The 20,937-nt window shown below is 44.2% G+C and overlaps 1 protein-coding gene across 5 annotated transcripts in view; it reads right to left on the reverse strand.

Annotated features, from left to right (window-relative positions):
- Rbp6 (RNA-binding protein 6) overlaps positions 1-20,937 on the reverse strand; it is a 169,588-nt gene that overhangs the window by 20,599 nt on the left and 128,052 nt on the right. For all 5 annotated transcript variants that reach the window (XR_011442601.1, XM_043214078.2, XM_043214080.2 and 2 more), the window contains one exon: positions 1,406-1,454. Coding sequence is in view for 4 of the 5 variants with exons in the window: in XM_043214078.2 (XP_043070013.1) it covers positions 1,406-1,454 (49 nt within the window). In the remaining variant the exon portion in view is untranslated. The remainder of the gene's footprint in view (positions 1-1,405; positions 1,455-20,937) is intronic.

The following is a 20,937-nucleotide window of genomic DNA, read 5'->3' on the forward strand; positions in this document are numbered from 1 at the left end:
CGAAATGTTCTGTGGGCCCACGGCTCTATCTCTGTGCCCCCCCCACCACCACCTCCTCTTTATTTTTTTACTCTTCCCGCCCGTTGCCGCCCACCATCATGTTGCGCTTATCTGCGATGCGGGGCACAGAAGTATGCTACAATTTTTTATGGGCCGCGCACAAGCAAAAATCATGTTTTCTTATTCCCGTGTGCGTAATTTGAAGGGCGCAAAAGTTAACAATGTCCGGTGGTGTGAACCGGGTGGCAGGGGGGTGGCAATGTGGTCCAGGGGACGGGTGGACGGAAGGGTGGACCTGCTCTTGCGGTGGCTGGATGATAGTGTGTACCAACAACTATTGATGTATGCTGCTGTTTGTAGTCCTGTGAACTAATTACTTTTGAGCACAGAGCACAAGATCCAGCAGGTGTGTATGTGGTTGGTTTTGGCCGGGCACATCAATCTTAATGCGGTCTGTCTCAGGTTGTAGTCCGTATGGCTGGCCCAACAGGACCCGCACTCCGGCGAGGGCCGGACATGTCAATGGGCGAGTGACGGCCCCCCAGCAGGACGCAATGCGAAATTTGGGGCGTCATTTAAAACTTTAATAAGCAAAATTGACAACGACAAGGCAGCGCAGTGTGGGACTGGGGCACAAAAAGGACCCAGGTACATGGTGAAAATTCTAAGGATTCTTTCCAGAATAGTCCTCTTTTAAGGGGAAACCTATTTTTTCAAATACTTGCCAAAAGTGAGAGTGTTTTTTCTTACCTACTATTAAGACTTCTTTCCCTCTACTGGCCTTTTTTCTTTTGTAAAATAACTTCCCTGATCTCCGGACGAATTTTCTCGCAGTGCTGCGAAAGCCGGACATTCTGACAGTTGAAAAGCCGGACGGACGGACAGGCTATCCGGGCGGACAGTTGGACAAACGCAGTGGACGCAGTCGTGCGCTACAAGTTCGTGTAGCGGATGTACACTGGAGATTTAAGCCTTCTGCCGGCCAGCGCACCTCTTGTTGCCTCGCCCTGGCAATCCGCTAACCACCCGCTGCCAGCCCGGTTAAGAGGATGGACCATCTCTTATGGCCCTTATATCCGGTTGCATTGGCAGGTAATCTTTTCGGGTCCCTCTACATCCTGTGCTGCCCACCCATTTTAATGCCACGACAACGTTTTAAAACTGTATTAGCCCACTGGCGATGGCGATGGCGATGGGCGGGAGTCCTTTGCTTATGAGCCCAAGCATCCTGCCATGCATGATACATTGCCATTGTGTGTTCGGTTATGTGTATGTGTGCATTGCTAAGCTCTCGCACTTCCGGCTCGGGCTCGTTAAAGACCGGAAACGGGCTAGCAAATGTTTTGTGGCATTATTGCGCTCTACTAGCGCAATGCCGATAACGATAACGATAGCGATTGCTTACCTCTGTGCCGATTGGTCTGCTTGTCGAACATCAACATGGCATCCTCGATCTGTAATTAATCGAAAGGAAAAAATGGCGATTAGAAATGGTTGGCTTTAAAGTTTAAACTATGAGGCATTGACTCTTTAGAAAAGAGCCCTATTTGTTACTTAAAAATAGACTGGAAATTTATCATTTCTCAACTCCATTGGCAGGACTTTGGAGGAGTCCTTCGTTTGTTCTTTCTTTCAGTTCTTTGTTTCAGTTTCAGCGCATAAGCATTCGAAGTTTGTCCGTTCGGTGCGAGCAACTCAATTAATGGCCTGAATAAATGTTCGCAGCAGACAAAACTGCTGCTAATTGCAAAGTGAGTGCGCACAATGGCCCAGACACATACACATACATTTCAGCCATGGCTACATCGGCTACCCAACTAGTCGACCAGCCAACCAGCCAACCAGGCAACCAGTCAACTATCCAGCGAGAAAGGGCGGAAAACTTTTAGCCATTATGGCGCAAAAGAACTTATAATGATAGTTGACTGTCAAACCAGCGCACTAACTAACTAACTAACTGCTTTCCACTGACTTTCCACTGACTGGGCTGGCCAAGACTGAACACCAGGACTGGTGTGGAGTGGAGTGGAGTGGACGACTGGTTGGCTCATTATTGGAGCCGCTAACTGGACATGCAGGAATGATGAACTGACCCACTGACTGACTGAATGACTGACTTGTCATTTGATATTTTTAATTGATGTGGCAAATGCAGTGAATGTGCTGCTAAATTGGCCATCCCAATCAGATTGGGGCTCAATTGCATTGGCCAGACACGAATTACACACAATCATGCTACATGGCTATCTGGCAAAAGTGGAATTTTTGAATGCATATATCATTAACATGGAATTTAATCATTTTATGCCATTGCAATGTCATTAATTAAATGCTTTGGCTTTCTAATGCTTTGTATCAGACTGGAATTCTTTCAACTTTAACATTTAATATCAAAACTGGCCAAAAATGAACAGTTTCATTTCATCAATTAGGAATTTTTGGTCCTTTGGTGCTCTATGGAATTGAATTGAAAATGCAATGTATCTGCCAATTGTATGCACCTTTAATTAGTTGTTAAATTGGGCAGAAAAATCAGTTAATGCCTCAATAACCTTGACTAAATATTTAATAAGAACATGGCAGTTGAATAATTTAATCATTAAAGTTTAATGGTTTTATGTTTATGTATATTAATAGCTCATCAAGTTATCAATGATTTCGGGATTATGGTGTAGTCTGGCTGTGAGAAGCATCTTGTCCTGGCACATGACATCCTTTTACTCTTTTTGCAATCCTTTTGGCTTTGTCTTGGCTTCCTGGCTGTCTTGTCTGCCATTCAATATTATAATGTGACAACTTTGCCACAACCCGCTCCTTGGCAAGGAGTCATCTCCTCGGCTTCTTCGCTCGACTGCTAATTGCACATTTCTTGTCAAAGTTGTGCGATGTGGCCTTTAATGAGCTGCAAGCCCTCTGAGAAGCTGACCCCGCTCGTTCGCCAAACATCCCCACCAATCCCCTTTCAATGCCCAATATCCTCTTGCCTGACTGCCTGCTTATGGGCCATTGATTAAACTTAATCAATGCGCTTAAGGCAACTCGCAACTCCTGTGCACTGTAATTAAAATGCAGCCAGGCCAGGGCGGCCACCCGGGCAGCAAAGGCGGCCTTATAAAAATTAATTAAGCTTGCGCCGCAGTTTTCCGCCCACCACCCCACATAGCCACAGGAAAATGCTGCTACTTCGATACACAGAAAGAAATTTAAATATCCTGGATAATCTGAGATTTAAATAAAGTTTTGAAGGAGAGGGAGTCCTTGTCCTAGGGACTAGCTCATAACTAGTCCATATCTATTTAGGTTTGTAATTTCTATAAATTATGGCTTAAACTTTATTTTTTTCGTCCTGTACCTTCAGTAGCTGTTGTTCGCGCCTCGCAATTCGCAGCTCTTCAAGTGCAGCCGCCGATGCAACCAACTACAACATTGTTTTTCAATTAACAATCAACAACAATGCCACAACACAATACAAACGAACGGCGAAGGTTACACGCGCCAAATGACACAAAAATTGCCGGCTCAGGTGCTGCCAGGATAAAAGGACGAATAAGGATGTGGGATAATATGAGTAGGTGCAGTAAGAGAAGTAAGAGAAGGATTTCTGAGCCAGGGGGGGAGCCGTACAATTGCAATTGTTGTTGTTAATTAAGCGGGCAAAACAGGGCGAAAACGAACACTGGCCACTGACTCGACCGGGTTCCAATTGGGGCCTGTTGTTAATGTCCGCCCATCGATAGCCACGCCCCCCAATCGCCGCCCACTGTTCGACTATATAGCTGTCATAATTACACTGGCCCTGGATCGGTTGTTGGCTCATTATGCCACCCATTGCCATACCTCATTGGGCGGCCACCGCAAACTTTAATTCTATTAGCAAACGTTAAATGTACACCACAAATCGTGGGGGGTGAGAAGGAGGTATTACACTTGAAAAAAAGGGGATAATAAGATCTATCCAAATATATAAAACATCCCAAGGAAGTACACTTTTAAGGCCTGTAAGAGTTTCTGCAAGTATTAGGGGTTTTCACACCCCTATTATCTTTTTACAATTTTTATATTTATAATTATTGAATTTTTATCAGTGCACTTGTGTATATATGTCTGTGCTGACACTAACAAGCAGGCGCGCGTAATTTTATTTAAATCTGAATTCATTAATTCGTCATAATCCCCAATCATTGCGCCGCCTGCCAGCGCGAAGAACTTCAAAAAGCCATCAACGACAGACGTTGATGCTGGCTGGCTGGCTGGCAGAGTGGGTGGTTGGGTAGTTGGATGGCATCCTTCCTCCAAATATATCTCCTTCCATGGCGGAACCCCTCTCAACACCCACACCCCTGGAAAAAGCCCGGCCATTCATTTGGCTCATTTTGTGTACAAAAATGCTGCGCTCAGTGGAAATGGCGACGCTTCATTATCGTAATCGTTATATAAAACAGCGGGCAGACTACAGACTATAGACTACAATGTCAGACATCTGTATGTATATTTGTATGTATATAAATATATATATTAGTGGTGTATTTATATGTATGTGTATTTTATGCGTTTTGTGCCACATTATGTGCTTACAGTGGGGTCCTAGACGAGGCAACTGCCGCTGACATTAATGAATGTGGCCGACAAAGAGTGCTGCGGGTGATTTTTATTTGATTCCCCACCACTCGACGCCCTCAAAAGGAAAACTAGGTAATGACCAGCAGAATATAAAATAAAAATAAAACAAAAATAAAACAAAAAATAAAACTAAACAAAAAGGAAAAGTGAAACTGACTCTCAGAGCTTTTCTGAAAGTTGTTTTCTAATTTAAACTCACAAATACTTTAAATTCTTTTTCCAAGAGAGTGTTTAAATTTAATTAAAACACAACAGCTTAATGCTTAGTGCTTTTTATTAAAATGTAATTGAATAAATTATACAATAAAATATAATTGAATAATCAATTTATCAGCTTTGTTGCCTTAAACAATTGAGTTTGTTGGCCACTTAATGGAATGCTTGATTTTTGTCAAATTTTGCACTTTTTACAAGGACTTCCAGATATGTATTTGTGCAAATAGTTGGATAAAGCTCTGCCTGGCCACTCGTTAAATCGTCGACAATCCTCGTTCTGCTTACTTAGGATTTTTCATCATCAGCCCCCGGTCCCCATCCCAGACCATCTCCCCAAACGGTTTATCCACGCCTTTGGTTTTGTTTCAAAGTCCCCGAAGTTCTAACTGGATAATTTGCAGTAATTCATCTTGCTGGCGGTTTTCTCAATTCTCCGCCCTGACTTTTTTTTTCCTTGGATTTTCCTTTTTGCCTTTACCCAGGGACCTCCACCACCCGCACACCCCCTGTTGGGTTTCAGGGCTTCCCGCTTTTGTATGCCTGCTTGATTGCGACAATTTATACGGCGTCAGGCTTGTCAGGATTTGGTTTTTGGTTGCTCCGCCATGACGTGGCTGGCTCTGTGGCTGCTTGTAAAATTGAAATGGAAAATGCAAGAAAAAAAGGCGGAAAATTTACGCTGCTGCTCTTCAAAAAATAGTGAGTGTGCAGACACACACACACCAGCACACCAGAACACACTCCGGGGGGGATTTAAAGCTGGAACTGAATAGTCATACGTCTAATGATAGTCTGTTCGCAGCACTCGACTTGCGCCGGCACTTACTTATTTCTCGTTTTTGGCCAGAAAGCGCACAAAAAAGCGGCAAAAAGTAAACTTTTGCTAGCTGGACGTGTGCGCCGCTTGTCTGGATGGATCCTTTGAGAGAGGGCGTGGGGTTGGGTGGTGCGTCGATGTGGTGTCCTGTGGGTGGGACATCTTTCAAAAAACTTTCGCCAGGGCGACAGCAAAAAAACAGCATCCACTTCTTATATACAATCTACCCAAAAATACCATTTATATATGTTAGTATAGTATATAGTGTGTATGTGTTTGTGTAAGGACATGACTGCGTGCGGTTGAAATATAGATAAACTTTTTTAAGCTCGTATTTATTACATATTTGGCTGTAAGTAGAATTTAAGTTGCTTTTTGCTATCGCACACGCTGCGTATGAGTAATGTCCCCCCATAGTCCCCCCCACTCCATACCAAAACCAAAGCAAATCAATTCCTTAGCTCATTCATATTACGTATACGTAGCCCGTGCATTTGGTCGTAGAGTAGTGTTTGTGGTTAAATTTGCAATCAAAAACGCATCAATCGAATCCTGCCATAGCCAGAGACAAAGAGAAAAGGATAATCGAGGATAGCGACTAAGAGACAGAGAGAGAGTGAGATTCTGAGTGGCACATTAATGAGGCATACTCGTGCGGTAGGAGGCACAGGATATATATTTCAATTAAAAAAGGATTCCATTTATAATCCGCAACTTGATTTGTTATGCCAAAGCAGATGCAGCAAAGCAAAACCAAAACCATAACCCGACATTAGCTGCACGACTGAATGAAACGCAAGTATGAATATTAAATGGTTGTGTCGAGAGTTGTGAAATCCAAAGGGGGGGAATTCTAGGGGGTATTCCGGAGGTACTATGCCGAGAATCCAAAAAACGTAGGAATACGAAATGCGGAATAATGAAAAACGATTTTGCATAGTTTGAAACTGCGGGCTTAGTAGATCAACTATTAATGGAAAAAGAAAACACTAAAATCTGATGGCACGCACTCTGACATAGGGTCAGGGGTTACCATACACACACACACATACTCGCATACACTCCCATACCCCAACACGCAGACACAAAAGGACACCTCGCCCTGGGTGAGACCCCAAAAGGTCACAAAAGAGTTAATATTTACATAAGCTTCCTTTGTCACTTTTGGGAGGGGGGCTTTTTAATTTGATTGGCTCTTGGCTTGAAATCTAATATTCTCCAGATCATTACATCACACAGCTGGACGCCATAGCCATGGCAGGCCACTACTGGCCACCACTCGCTGCCAATCCAGTGAGTGTTTTAAGCATTTTCAAATTAGTTTTTGCCTGGCGATTATCCCACTTATCAATTTGCTGGACAAGCAAAGTTTGCTTTGCCATGCCGAAAGATAAACTTGCACATTTTAAGCGTCAATCTCCATTATAACCCTAATGAAAGCAGTTTCCTGGCTCTAGTCCCCACTCCGGCCCACTCGCCACCCATTTTTCTCCATTTTTTGGCCACAGCTTGTCATCACTTTTAATAAGCTGGCCGCAAAAACTTTGTCAGATTTTCGCTCACTCGGTGTGTGTCGTTGGGAGATTTCTTGAGCTTTTTGGTTAGCTACTAAAATTTAATTAATATCGATTTCGGATTTGAAAAGGTTTTTTGCTCGACCCCAGTGGTAGTAGTACGCATACATACATATAATATAATCGGTGGCAGGCACATTTTGCGGCAGGCCAAACAACTTGAGCGGGTTATACACAAAAAAGCTGCCACAAAAAGCGGATAAGATGAGTCGTGGGTTAAAGGCTGGGTCCTGTGGCTGGGTCCTGGTTCCAGGAGCCGAGCCTGCTGAATTGGGGCCACTCCACGCCGCTTCGGTTATACAAAGATGTTACAGCTTAGGCAAGAACTTGCAACGGCAGCGCCACTGAAAAACTTTTAATCTTTGCGAGCATAAGTAAGATATATGTACTACTCTACTCTATGGTCCTATATAAAGTATATACAAACGTATGTATGTATATATATTATATGGCACATGTATGTTTATATATTTGAGTATGTGATTCAAAGAATGGAAGCAGCTGCTCAATATTTTTGCAGAGACTTGCGAGTGGGATTGAGATTTCTAATGGGATTGGTTTTCTGTTTGAAGGAGCAGTTCGTCCTTTCCCCAGCCGCCCTCTTAGCTACCATCCCTTTCTATGCATCTACCTCTCCCAGTCTAGCAGTTAAAGTTCCTCGACGGCCATATAAAACAACTTGCAGAACAATTTTCGTTAATTAAAATATTTTCAATGTGTAGTTATATGCTCTGGGTCTTGGTTTTGGCCTCCTGCTCCCAGCACCAAGCTCCATGCTTCCTGCCCTCTGCTCTGGCAGGACCTACTCCTCCTTTTCCCTGTACCACTGGCTTGGCTGCTTTTGCTCCTTGGGCTCCTCCTGGCTGGCCCTGGGTCGCCGTCATTGCTGCTAAGGATGCTCGAATTACAAAGCAAATTATAATTTCATGAAAGTTAAACGAGCAACTCTCTGCTACTGCTGCTCCTGCTACACGGCTACAAATATTTATTTTCTAATTTTTTTTATGGAAAAATTTATCAAACAATATTCGAAATTCGAAATGCCCTCTGGGTCCCTTATGCATTTATAATGCGATTGTTCGAGGTATTTGTTTAGAATTTAAATATTTAAAAGTTTTATTTGCAGTTGATTTGATACTTTAGGCTTTTGGGTAAACATTGGAAATGGGTCGCTGATTTTTCTGTGTGTATGGCTTGTGAACCTGCTACTTCTGGGGGTCACTGCGCCCGTGGAGGAGCGGGGACCGGAAAAGCAGAGGAGAAGGAAGTAAGCGGCAGCGTGGGCGTTTTCCGACTGCGCACTTGAGTGCAAAGGTGACCTGGCCCGAGATTGGGAATTAAACATGCTGCCAGGGAACGTGCAATGCAAAATATATACGTATATACGTACAATATGAATAAAAAAATGAATTGGGCAGGCAATTCGGTGGCCAACGAGGAGCAGATGGCGGCAACTGGGAAAGATTCTGAAGCTCCAGCGGAAGCAATGGCCCCAAAACTCGGCGCAAGAACCAAGAACGGAGCGGCCATAATAAAAATCGAGTTCTTTTTTTTTTTTCTCTGTGCAAGTGCGAATTTATGTCTTCAATTATTCAACGCCTCATTTGTATGTCCCGCTTCCTCTTTGCCATTCTCTCTGTATGTGTGTGTGTGTTTGTGGGAGGGAGGCTAAAATGGCAGCATGCATTTCCGTTTCCGGTGGCATTGCATATGGCTGCACATGTGCGAGGAGACATCCTTGCATCTTTTTTTTCGGCTTTCTCCTTCCGCTCTGGCTCTGGTTCCGACTCTGACTCTGACTCTGGTGCAATTGAAATTTCAACTGGCGCAAAAGTAATTCAATTCAACACCAGCCTGCCCCCGAGACACTGGACCATGGAGTTGGGCACATGGAGCAAGGCGAGTCCTGCATGTCCTTACATAACTTGTGGGATTTTGGGGCTTCTTCCAACGACGAAGGGTGGCTGTTTTCCACTTTTGAGGGCTCGACGACAACGGCGGCAAGAACAAAGCATTTAAGAAGTTATTGTCATAAATGTTTGAGTTTGTTTGTTGTTGGAAGCACCAAGGATTCTCTGTTAGCCTCCACCTCTGACTCTGGAGGAGTCGGGAGGAGAACGAAAGACACAACTTTTATTTAGCCATGTTGAATGCCACCGCCGCCAATTTGCAATTCTAATGTAATTTTTTCGCGAATCATAAGTTAGAGGAGGATTTCGGTTTCTGGTGTGGGGATTTACTTGAAATTTCTCTGTGTCGGCCTTAAGCTCTGACCAATTGTAAAGTTTCCCCTCCACCACCCCTCCCAAAAAAAAAGCCTACCCGAGAGGGCAGATAGGGTGGCCAGAAAGTATCCTCGTTAGTTACGCGGCACAAATCGATCAGAGGGCAAACAAAAACGAAGAACCAGGAAAATATGTTAATTTCATTTCATGTTTATTGCGGGACGATGACGAAGAAAATTAATACAAAATCGGAGCCCCAGAAATTTGTTTCCTGAGATTAAACGAAGTTGGAATGCCCTTTGTAGAAGAAAAAGCCATTAATATAGACTCTGAATGCTTTGAACTTCTTGGAAATCAATTTTATGTAAAATTTCTACAATTGAATCGTTGAACAGTGGAGAAACCCAATAAGATCCTAGAGCATGGCTTGAAGCTCTGCCATAATTACCAGCTTATAAGAAGAGAAAAAAAAGGGATTGCAAGGATCTGAAAGGCAACGAGCAGGAAGGACAAATAAATACAAAACTCAAACAATGGCAGCGCATTTACATTTGCATTATTTAGCATTTAAGCGTCACGCGTTGCGTAAACAAATTGTTCAAACAACAACAAAGAAGCAACACAAGCGCGTAATTCATTAAACAATTTCTTTTTTTTTATTCCTTTGTTTTTTGTTCTATATTTATTTTTTGTATTTTTTTTGGAAGAATCAAGGGTTTGGCTTGGATTTTGTGGGTCGTTAGTGATTGGGGTGGTTGGGGGTCTACTGGTTTATTGGGCTTAGCTCTGAAGTGGAGCTGCAACTGAGACCGAGGATTTAGTTGGTCAGTTTTTAAAGCCACCACACACACACACACATCCACACACACTTGGACAGTGCACTCGAAGGACTCGTGTATATCGTTTTATACACACCAATGCACTTATTGGTTTACTTGTTTACATGGCAAGCTGCTCGTTTTCACACTCTTTCTTATTTGCTTTAACATTTTCGCATGCATATGCAAGCAGCCAGGACGATATGGAGGACGTTGGGCCATAGCCCAAGTGTGTAGCACTACGTCGTTGTCGTTGTCCTGCGGTGGCATTTTATACCATATATATATCTATATAACTGAGCATGTGTGTGGGTGTGGGTGGATGGATGCTTTAAGTGCGCTTGTATGCGTTGCAGTTGTTTGCAATGTTTTTACATCGAATGTTGATTGTACAAAACCACTGAACAAGAAAAATTAATTATACAAAAACGTCACCGCCAAACAGCTACCGAAACTGTTGACCCAACACGCCAGGGTGAGAGGACGGGGAAGGTGTACCAAGGCGAATTACATGGCGAGAAAATATCTATTTAGTTTGGTTTTGAGGCTCTCTAAAATAATTTTTAGGCTGTAAATTTTTTTCCACTGTAATCAACTCTTGTTTTGATGAAATTTTCGTTTTGCGGCTGAAGATAAAACGAATTTATGCCTAACCGAGGGACAGCCACACATGGACATGGCCCACACCCATATATTTCATTATATTTATTTATTATTAAACGTATTTCGCATTAGGCAGTAGCATACGAGTCCTGGCCATTGGTCCATTGGCCATTGTCCTGCCCAACCGCAGAGTTTGAAACGAGTGTAATAAATCAGACCCAACTGTGGCAGTCTGTGTAGGGACTGCCGACGGAAGAATTTCAAATTGCAGCTGCTGCCGCTTTTCGGGGGAGAATCAATTTATGCAAACGCCTCACAATCAAATAATCCCAACAAATCGCTCCGAACAGCTTTTAAGAAAATGCAAAATCCAACAAAACAGAAGCATACTTTTAAGCGCTCGCCTAATGTGAGCCGAAGGTTGTGTAGATGGGCTGCGTGAGTGGGTGGCTTTCGGTTTGGTGGTTTGGCATTGGCAAGTCGAAGACGTCGAATGCCGCGGGCTTTGTACGTGTTCAAGTGTGAAGCTGGCAGTGCCACGCCCCCTCTGGGCGCCCCCAAATCGACGCTTACACTTATATTATGTACGAGCCGGGCATTTTTTTGCTTTTGCGTTATTTTTGTTTAGCCCACGGAAACTGCGTTTTTTGCATTTTTTCTATGGCATTGCATTTAGATGTTGGCTTGTGTGTATGTAAGGGTGTAAGCTTTTGTTGCGATGCATTGCAATTGCTGCTTTCCTCCCTTTGCTTTCTCCACACGCTCTCCGCCCACGCTACTTTCTCCCGCAATTTTCCTTTATCCTTCTTTGTGTGTGAATCAAGCAAGTTTTTATTTCGAGCAGCCAGCGGAAGTGTGGTCCTTGTTGTTGCTCAGCTAAGCAGATCCTGGACTTAAAGGATGGGGGAACTGAAAAAAAGAAATGCCACAATCCCAGCTGCAGTTGCAGTTGCAGTTGGCTTCTGCTGTTGCAACATTGTGGCACATCGCAAACTGATGACAACGACAATAACTGTAATGAAACTGAGATAAGCTCTCTGGCCAGGACACACACCAGAGGACTCCCCTCGGGCCGAAGATGATGCACCACACTGTGGTCCTATGGCCAGGACTGTAGCTGTGTCCTGACTCTACTCTGACACAAGCAAATCGCTGGGTCATTTGTTGTGCCATTGTTGGTCGACGAAGCAAATTGTTGGAAATAGAGTTTTATGCCAGCAGACCAGAGGCGATTATCGCGGTCACGGATTAGGGAGTTGGCGGGAGTGCAAAGGGCATTATAAATTGGTATTCTACCAAAGCTGCCCGGGCACTGAGAAAAACCATTCAATACACCCCTATACCCATTCCAATCCCATCAAATTTTTCGGTTAATTATTTCTTTCTTTTTAAAGAAAAATAAATCTAAGCCGTCACACTTTTCAGCCTAGACAATGATTGATAGACGATTTTCCCCCAGAAAGCCCTTCCGAAAAGTGCCTAATTTAATATTTAAATTGGTTTCTCAAGATTCAGTCATGCAAATCGATTAAACTCCACTCCACTCTGGTCGCCCTAGCCCCCAACTCTGTCAGGCCCACTTGCCTCCATTTTTTTGTCGTCCTTTCCGCTGTGAAATCTAACCTCTCCGCTAGCCACTGAATAATTAAAAAAAATTTGCCACTCACTTGCCTGGAGAGGGGGGTGAACGCTTCTAAAAGCAAAAAAAAAAAAGAAAAATCCGAAAAATCTGGAGGGGGCATGCTTCTGGTTACCCCGGGAGCACAAACAGTGTGACAGCCTCAACCGCTGGGCGTCCCCCGCTCTTCCAGCGTCATCGCTGCTGTCAGTTTCAACTACGCTTTCGTTTTTGTGAGACCCCCCCTCCATCATGGTGTAACTCCACCCCTGGCCCACCCCCTCTTTAGCCCACACACACATACATTGAAGAACGCACAGAAACTGTTGATGTTGACATTGCGCCTGGCCTGGTAGAGCCCAAATATATATTCTTCATTCAGTTTTTCTCTATATATGTGAGTATTTTTTTTTTTTATTTCTTGGGCTGTCAAGGCGGCCGAAAACAAGACCCAGAGATCCGCACAGAGTCCTCCCCCCTCCCGACTTCCATGGTACACCCCTGTTTGGCGAGTGATTTATTTGACTGACACTTTTTTCTGCGTTGATTGCATCGTAATCCCAACATAATGAGTACTGTTATATTTCATGGCCATTTCTCGTTTGGAGCGACCCAAATGAAGTAGACAATTTTTCAAAAACAAAGACGCCGCCTTCCTTGCAGGGGTGGAGGCAGGGGAAGGTCCTTGTGCGTTCCATTGTGCATGTGGCACACGTAGGCGGCCACTTGAGAGCGCCCGGAGTCCGGTGGCGCGGACAAAACGCTGCTCAAATTCTCATCATTTGTAAGCGTCATCAGCAGTGGCAGGCATTTACTATCAGGAGCGGGAAAAGCGGTCCACCTACCAGTGGGACATTTGGAACAGATCCTTCAAGTCAACAGGACCTGTCAAAACTTCTCTTAAAATAATTTACGAAAAATGTAACAGGCCTAGCTACAAGTGTACCAAAATTTCAAAATTTCCAAAAAAAATACACTTTTTAAGGTAACTCAAGGGTCTTTCTTTTTATTATGGCAGGACTTCGAGGATTTCGGGCCACTATCATCGTGCCACCCGGATGTGGCAGGAAAATGATATTCCAACGAGTGGCAAGCAAATACAACATACCACTTGTCTCCACCGGGCAGCTACTGAGACAACACATTCGAGAACAAACCTCGCTGGGAACGCGGGCCGATCGGTATATAAGCCGCGGGAAATGTGTTCCTGATTACCTCTTCACCCAGATGTTGAGGGCGCCGCTGGGAAAGCTCGGAAGTCGAGGCCTGATCCTCGACGGCTATCCGCGAACAGTCGGCCAGGCGAAGGAGTTGGAAGAAATGATGGCTCTGGACTTTGTTCTGTTGCTTAAGCCGCCGGTGGCCAGTGTCCTGGCGAAACTGAAGAACTGCCAGGAGGAGAACCAGGGGGTCACTTTGACTTACAGCCGGGCTCAAAGGTCAGAGATCGCGATGGCTCCATCTCAACTTCCAGTCGGTGACGAGGCAGCTAGGATGTTGGAGCGTCGGGCCGAATTTGGGGTTCAAATGGAGCCCGTGATCCGGCACTTTGCTCTAAAGAACTTAATCCACCCCGTCCCAGTGCCCCACATGAACCATTTGTGGCACCAGGTGGAACGGCACCTGAACCTCCTTTGGCCAAAGACCAAATCGGTGGACAGGCTACGGCGGCATTGGTATTTCGGTCTCTGCAGTTCAGCTCCTGGGTGAAGTCTTGATTTAAAATTATAGAAAGTGTAACAAAAAAAAGTGTGAGCCTGAGATTCTTAAAGTGCTACACCTGCCCTGGGGGAGCTATTTTTGGCGAGGCGGCTGTGCACTCCTGATGGACAAATGTCCTTCGGGGTAGGGCGCTCCGCACCGCATTGTGCGGGTCGGGCCGAGTGGACTTATTGTTGTCAGCGTTTTGGTAGTTGAATTTCAGAGATTTCTCCGTTTTGTTTGCAAAAGTTTATGAGAGATAAGAGCCGTAGAATGGGAGATTTTTCTATGCATAATGCGGCAGTCGGGCCAGAACACCAGAAACGGTAGCTAATTTCTCTTTGTCTCTGGTACAGTATACCCTCCATACACCCACCTCTCCAGCTCAGCCCCCACCTCCCAACAAAAAAAAAAAGAAACTTTTTCATTTACCCCTGGACCTTCGGCTGGATTTTTGCGCCCCTGGATCTGTGTGGCGCATCTGTGTGCGGCGGCAATAAAAACTTTTATTGTTGTCACACGTAGCAGAGTGTAGTAACACAGTGGCAGCCAGAAGCCAGCAGCCAGCAGCTAGCATCCAGCAGTCCCTGTCCCAGCTCCTTTCTCCATTCTTTGCTGTTTTCAATCTCCAGCTCCTGGAAATATATTTTCTGTTGTTGCTGTTGCTGTTATTGTGTAACCTGCGTACATACTTCCGTTTCTGGTTCCTCCCTTCCAAGCTATTTTTCCTCTTCCTGTATATTTTCTTTTTTTTTTTTTTATATATTTCGGGGCCAGCCAAATTGAATAAAATGGCCTCAGTTAATGGTTGTCGGGCTGATTCAGTTAGCGCATAAAATGAGCAGAGCTCTATCCACCATCTTCTGCCGTCCTATGTCCTGTGTGTACATATATTTTTTGGTCACAAATGTGGCTCGGCCTAAATCTCGGTTTTACGAGCGCATTCCTTTGTTTCCTCCACTGGCGTGGAGCCTCTGCTGATGTCCTTCGCCTTGGCCCATTGTTTTGTTTATTATTTGTTTTATTTTTACATACTTTTGTGACTGCGCGTCAGTCTTTAGTCGGCCCATTATGCCAGCCCGGCCCGGCCGAACACAACAATGTGAAAATCAATGCTAATATATTAAACATGATTGCTTCCCCCCCGCCACAGTACTATGTGCAATATATATATGAACATTTTATGATGGCCTGACAGTATAGGGGCTTTTGTATCTACAATATCACAAATTGCAGCCAACGCATGAATAAATAGATTTTTAAATTTCCAATGATGATATATAAAAAAAAAAATAGATATATATAAACGACTAAAGACAACAGCCGAAAAATTGCAAAAGAACAAAGTCAGACAGCGAGCGAGCGAGCGAGCGAGTCCTGCATTTAAATGAAGGACTGCGAAATGCAGACAGTTGGACATGCAAATGCCACTGACGAGGTGCAGCCTCCCCTGCCTGCGCCGTGCCTTTCCAAAAAAATAGGATGCCAAGTGGGCGTCTGAATCCTGGCTCCTGTTTCTGTCCTGTTTCTGTTTCTGTTGGAAATGACGAAATGCCCGTCGACCGTTCGCTTGCTCGCTCGCTGACTGGTTGTTCGAGTGTTTAAAACGGCTATTGTGCAGCTTGTGGTTGCTTTGCAAATTGAATAAAAGTTCATTCGAGTGTAAGGGAACCGATAGCACACCCATACACCCAAACACCCATACACATACACATTGGGAAAACCCTCGTTGGAAAATTCTCGTAAAAATATATAAAAAAAAAAGAAAGATACTGCGAACGAACCAACGAACATTGAATGAATGTGAATGTAATCGTTTTGCAAATGAAAATTGATTTTTGAATTGTGGGTGGCCTCTGCTACGGCAGGACCTCCTAGCCCTCTGCCAGGACCTCACCAGCTTCCGGAGCTCTATCACTCCGGCAAGCAACTAAATGAAATCAGCAACTGGACACGGCAACAAATGGCACGGGCCATGGAATACAAAAAAAAAAAAATAAATGCTCGCTATAGTCGTATATGAAAAATACACTGGCAAGGATGCGCAATTTGCTTTTTAATTTCAATGCCGAATTTAAATATAAATTTAAATCTCACAATCGCATAACGTGGAAACACCAATGTGATAAAAAAATATAAAAAAATGATAAAAAAAAAGAAGAAAAGACGCAAACAAATAGCGAGCAGATAAAGAAACTAAAAAATTGCCATTAATAATGCAAGGCTTAAATATTTGAATGCTTCGCAGCCTCGATTGTGATGGTGATGGTGATAGTGGTCCTGGTAGTCAGCTCTAATTGTGCAATGGTGTTAGTGAGTTCTCCACTCTCAGAGTGTGTGTGTGTGAGGAGCAAACGCACAAAAGTGTGCTATACATTTTTCATGCGACCATAACAAAAGCAAAAACATACGGAAAATGCGCTTGCCAGTTGCTCAACGTTCGTCGCCTTTCTTTTCCATGCCACAACGAGAAGCGTTTTCCTCCGTTTTCCTCCAAAGATGCCACTGACAAGGATAGCAATATCCATGTATAGGGAGTGAAAGAGATGGGTGGGGGCAAGCGGCAGATAGACGGGCAACAAAGTGGATTTGAATTATTCAAAAAATGCGATTGTTATTTGCAAAATGTGCAGTGAATTGAGACGCGGCCAGACAAGCGTCGACTGGTGCGCTGCTTTCCCAGCTACTGCGATTTACGTTGGCGAAATAATGTTGTATTTATGAGCCAGAATAGTTGGCTAAAGAGTTTTATGGCAGCACAATTGATGCTGCAAAACGATGGAAACTTTAAGCGAACGTTTGAGGTTGCCGCTTGGCTGATGCTCCAGCTCCAGCTCCTGCCTCCTGCCGTTGCTGGTTTTTTAGAAAAAAAAAAACGCTGGAATATGAAATATTTACTCACCGAAAGTGCCAGCAAAATGTATATTTCTTTTATTTCTATTTTTTTTGTTGGTTTTTTTGTTGCCAAAGTATAAGTTGGCAAAAGCCTCACAGCACGTCGGCAGCTATGCTTTTGGATGTATTTATCTTTTTGTGGAAAAGTTCTATTAAAGTAATATAATATTCGGCATATTGCTTGAAAAAAGTTTTCGGCCAAAAAGAAACTAAGACTTGTGGCTGAAAAATATATTATAATTATAATTAAAGTTTCTCCTATTAGTTCTTAATAGAATCCTTGTGTTTATGGCTTTAAAAGAACCTTTCTAAAGAATCTTGAATAACTTGAAAGCCTGGCAACATATTTTTTTTTTTGTATAATAAAAAGCAAACTGTGTAGTCAGTTTTTAGCCATCCCATTTTAGACATAATTGACAGCTGCATCATTTTTCCTTGGCTCAGCAAACGCACTCATGCTGCAGCTATTTATCATCTGAAACTAAGGCGTTTTGCAAAGCCAAGCTCCAAACACCACCACCAGCTGCAGCCACCACATCATTGCATTACACCACTGAGCGGTGGAGCGGTGGTGACATTGCACTCTCCTGTCCGGCATAGTCATTATAAATGAAAGCGCAGCCAGCCATTCAATCCTTCCCCCGCTTTAGATGCTACTGCTGCTGCTGGCATAAAAAAGTGAAATAAAATAACAAAAAAAAAAATATAGAGAGGGGAAATATAGTAGAGGAAAAAACTCAAACCGAAAATGGTTTTAATCAGTTATTCATGAGACGGGGCGACGTCAAACAAAAGCCGCTGCCGGTTGACATTGGAAGTCGACTGAGTGAAAAAGATGATTCCACTGATGACGAGGAGGAGGCTGATGCTGCTGCTGTTTTGATGAAAAAAACGCAGTATGCGAAAAAAAATTTATGAGCTGGAAAAAAAATGAGGGAAATGGGGGTGCAACATGACACAAAAAAAAAAAAAGAAACTCCCGCCAACTGAAGCAGCAGCAACAACAATTAGCTGCAACTGAGAAAAAAAAGGAGGCGGGTTGGGTTAAAAGGGTTTGTTTATTTTAGAGAGGAGTGGGGTACTGGTTGGTTGCTCCTCAGGGGGTGGCATCCTGAGATGACACGTCCTGCTGTTTTCTTCATCCAACATGCTCGGTGTCTTGGCGTGTTGATGGAAGCACTCCAAACTAATGAGTATGCACATATTGTATGCAAGTGTGGCGGCAGGGGCTTCCTTTGTTGCAACAACTCGAAATGCACTTGGAGTGTAGAGAAGTGAGGCAGACAGACCAGCCTAGGACGTGGCAGGTAACAGGTAACATGTCTTGTCAAGAGAGCCGCTGTTGACGCTGATTTTGTTTTGTTGCCGGCAAAGAGCCTTCAAATTAGTTGGCACAAAACATAAATGCAAATGAATGCAGGCTTACGCCTTTCCAGTTTCCAGCTTTCATCCTGCCATCCAGCAGCCTCATTAATGCAGCGCCTGATTGGACTTTTTGTTTGCCGGCAGAATGGGTTGGCGGGTGGGTTGGTTGTTCATGGGTGGTGGGTGAAATGGGCTGGCAAGGTGGCTTGTAAAACGCACCCATGCCACATTGCACTTAAGTAGCTTGGTTTTAAACAATTACATTGGACGCCTTTGCACATTATGCTCTATCTGCTCGGCTTTCACCTTTCCCCCACTGAATTGCTCTGCTTTCTCTGCTTTCTCCCCTCGAATGCGAATGAATGTTGTCTGCTGATTGAAAATTCTTGTGCAAAAATGTCGACGTCGACGTTACGTTACGTTACGTTGCTGTTACTCTGACATGCTGCTGCTCATTACATTAATTGCTTTGGCTTGTCTTTGCGACAGCCACAGACGAGGGCAGTTCGTACGGTGTGTACGGTGAACGGTGTACGTTGTAGGGCACACGGTGCGTATGCGTATTATGCATGCAAGTGTGTGAGTGCAGCCTGGCGCGGTAAGTGTGTGTGTGTGTGGATGTGGAACAGCAGCAGTTGCAGTAGCAGAAACAGCAGCAGCAGCAGTCGCATTTCAATTTCAATTTTGCAATTTTGGCAGCTGCCAGGTGGCGCTGTCTTCCAACTGTCTGCCTGGCTGGCACACACTAGCCCTCATTCTGTCTCTTTTCCTCGATGGTAGGGCATCTCTGTCTGTCGGTCTGTCGGTCGGTCGGTCGAACAGTTTTCCCATATCATGGCAGCCGGCAAGCTCCATTTCCCATTCCGAGGCTCAGACCAATGCAAAAGCCTTTTTATCGCTTTTGCCCCTCATCAATTCACTGGCTAACAGATTTGCGCAGCTGTTCGCCCCATCTCTTTCTCTTCCTCGCTAGTGCCATCTCTTTCGGATAGTGCATATGTGTGCCTGTCTATGTGTTCACCCGAAAATGTATGTCGCCTGTCAAATTACTTGAATCTCTGCTCTGCAGTTGCCTCCAACTCAATGCAGTTGGACCCACATTTGTGCGCTTGGTTTGTCGTGTCAGTCAAGCATAATATGATTATGTAGATGCTCACACTCATACACACTAACACTTACAACAAACAGGAAGCGGAAACAGAGTGGAAGCGAGACAGCCAACACACATACGATATCCCATATCGAGTCGAAATAAAAACTACTATACGACCATCCGACTATTGGATACACAAGCCCAAGAGCACTGCAGCGCTGTCAAATCGTATTTATTATTTTATGTTTTCATTTTGAAAATTGCCAGTACTGTGATTACAGTGAACAAAAAGCTCTATCTGTCCATAATGTCTGACTGTCTATCCGGCTGTCTGTCCATCTGTCTGTCTGGCTAACTAATCGACTGTTGTCGGGGAGCGTCAAGTGCCAGAGTTCTTTTGCTGGAATCCACTGTGCAGCTCCACTACCTTTTCCCTTAGTCATTTCCCTATTTCCTGGGAACCATTGTATTTGCGGCTGGCAAACATTCAAAGGGAAAGCGAAAGATATTGGAGAAATGCTATTGGAATGATGGGTGGTAAGGGCTTCCACCACCACCCTCTGACTTTTACCGGCAACTCTCAGTCTCTCAGCGTGTGTGACTGTGTGTGGTGTGTCTGTCTCAAAGTCCCCTAGCAATCAGGATTTGGAATGCAAATTTGTGAAATGGAATTGCATAAATATTAGAAATCAATATTGGTTTCGATACTCTGCGATTTAGTCTCTCAGTCCTCGGCAGCGTCGCCTGATGAATTAAGGCAAGGCGATTAAAAGATAAGCGCACAAAGTGCCCTTAACTTGACTAAATGCTTTCAGTGTCAATTTGCTTAATGCCCCGGTGATGGGGCACGAGATGGGGCACGGAATGGGTGATGGGCCAGGTGATGGTGTTGGCAGGAGCACAATGCGCAAAGTTTTCTACCTTTTCCTTTCCAACCTTTTCCTTTCCTGCCACTTGAACGTGTGTGCTAAACATGCAGCATAACTCCCTTGACCTCCTGCCCCCTTGGTACTGCTCCTGACGATGATGAAAAACAGTTTGCAACTAATTAAGCTGCACGCACAATCTAACATGCAAGTTAACACCAAACCGGAAGGAGGCAGTCCAGCCACAATAATAAATACTTGAGTTTTAACAAGCACAGTGCAACAAAAAGCATGCTTTTTCAAGCCTGTATTTTTTTTAATATTTGCTTTAATAAAGTCTGATGGCAAGTCTGATGTAATCCTACTGGATCCTGCCACCCCCACAGCTTCAATTTCAATCAGTCTTGCCCCAGTGTGCCACCCACCTTGCTTTCGGGTGTCTGACAAGGTAATATGCAATAAAAACGATACCCCGACGAATGCCTGCCACAAGCAGTGCGTGGCATGGTGCGTTGCCACATTTGAC

The sequence above is a fragment of the Drosophila bipectinata genome, chromosome 3L (genome assembly GCF_030179905.1).
Source record: "Drosophila bipectinata strain 14024-0381.07 chromosome 3L, DbipHiC1v2, whole genome shotgun sequence".
Taxonomy (NCBI): Eukaryota; Metazoa; Arthropoda; class Insecta; order Diptera; family Drosophilidae; genus Drosophila; species Drosophila bipectinata.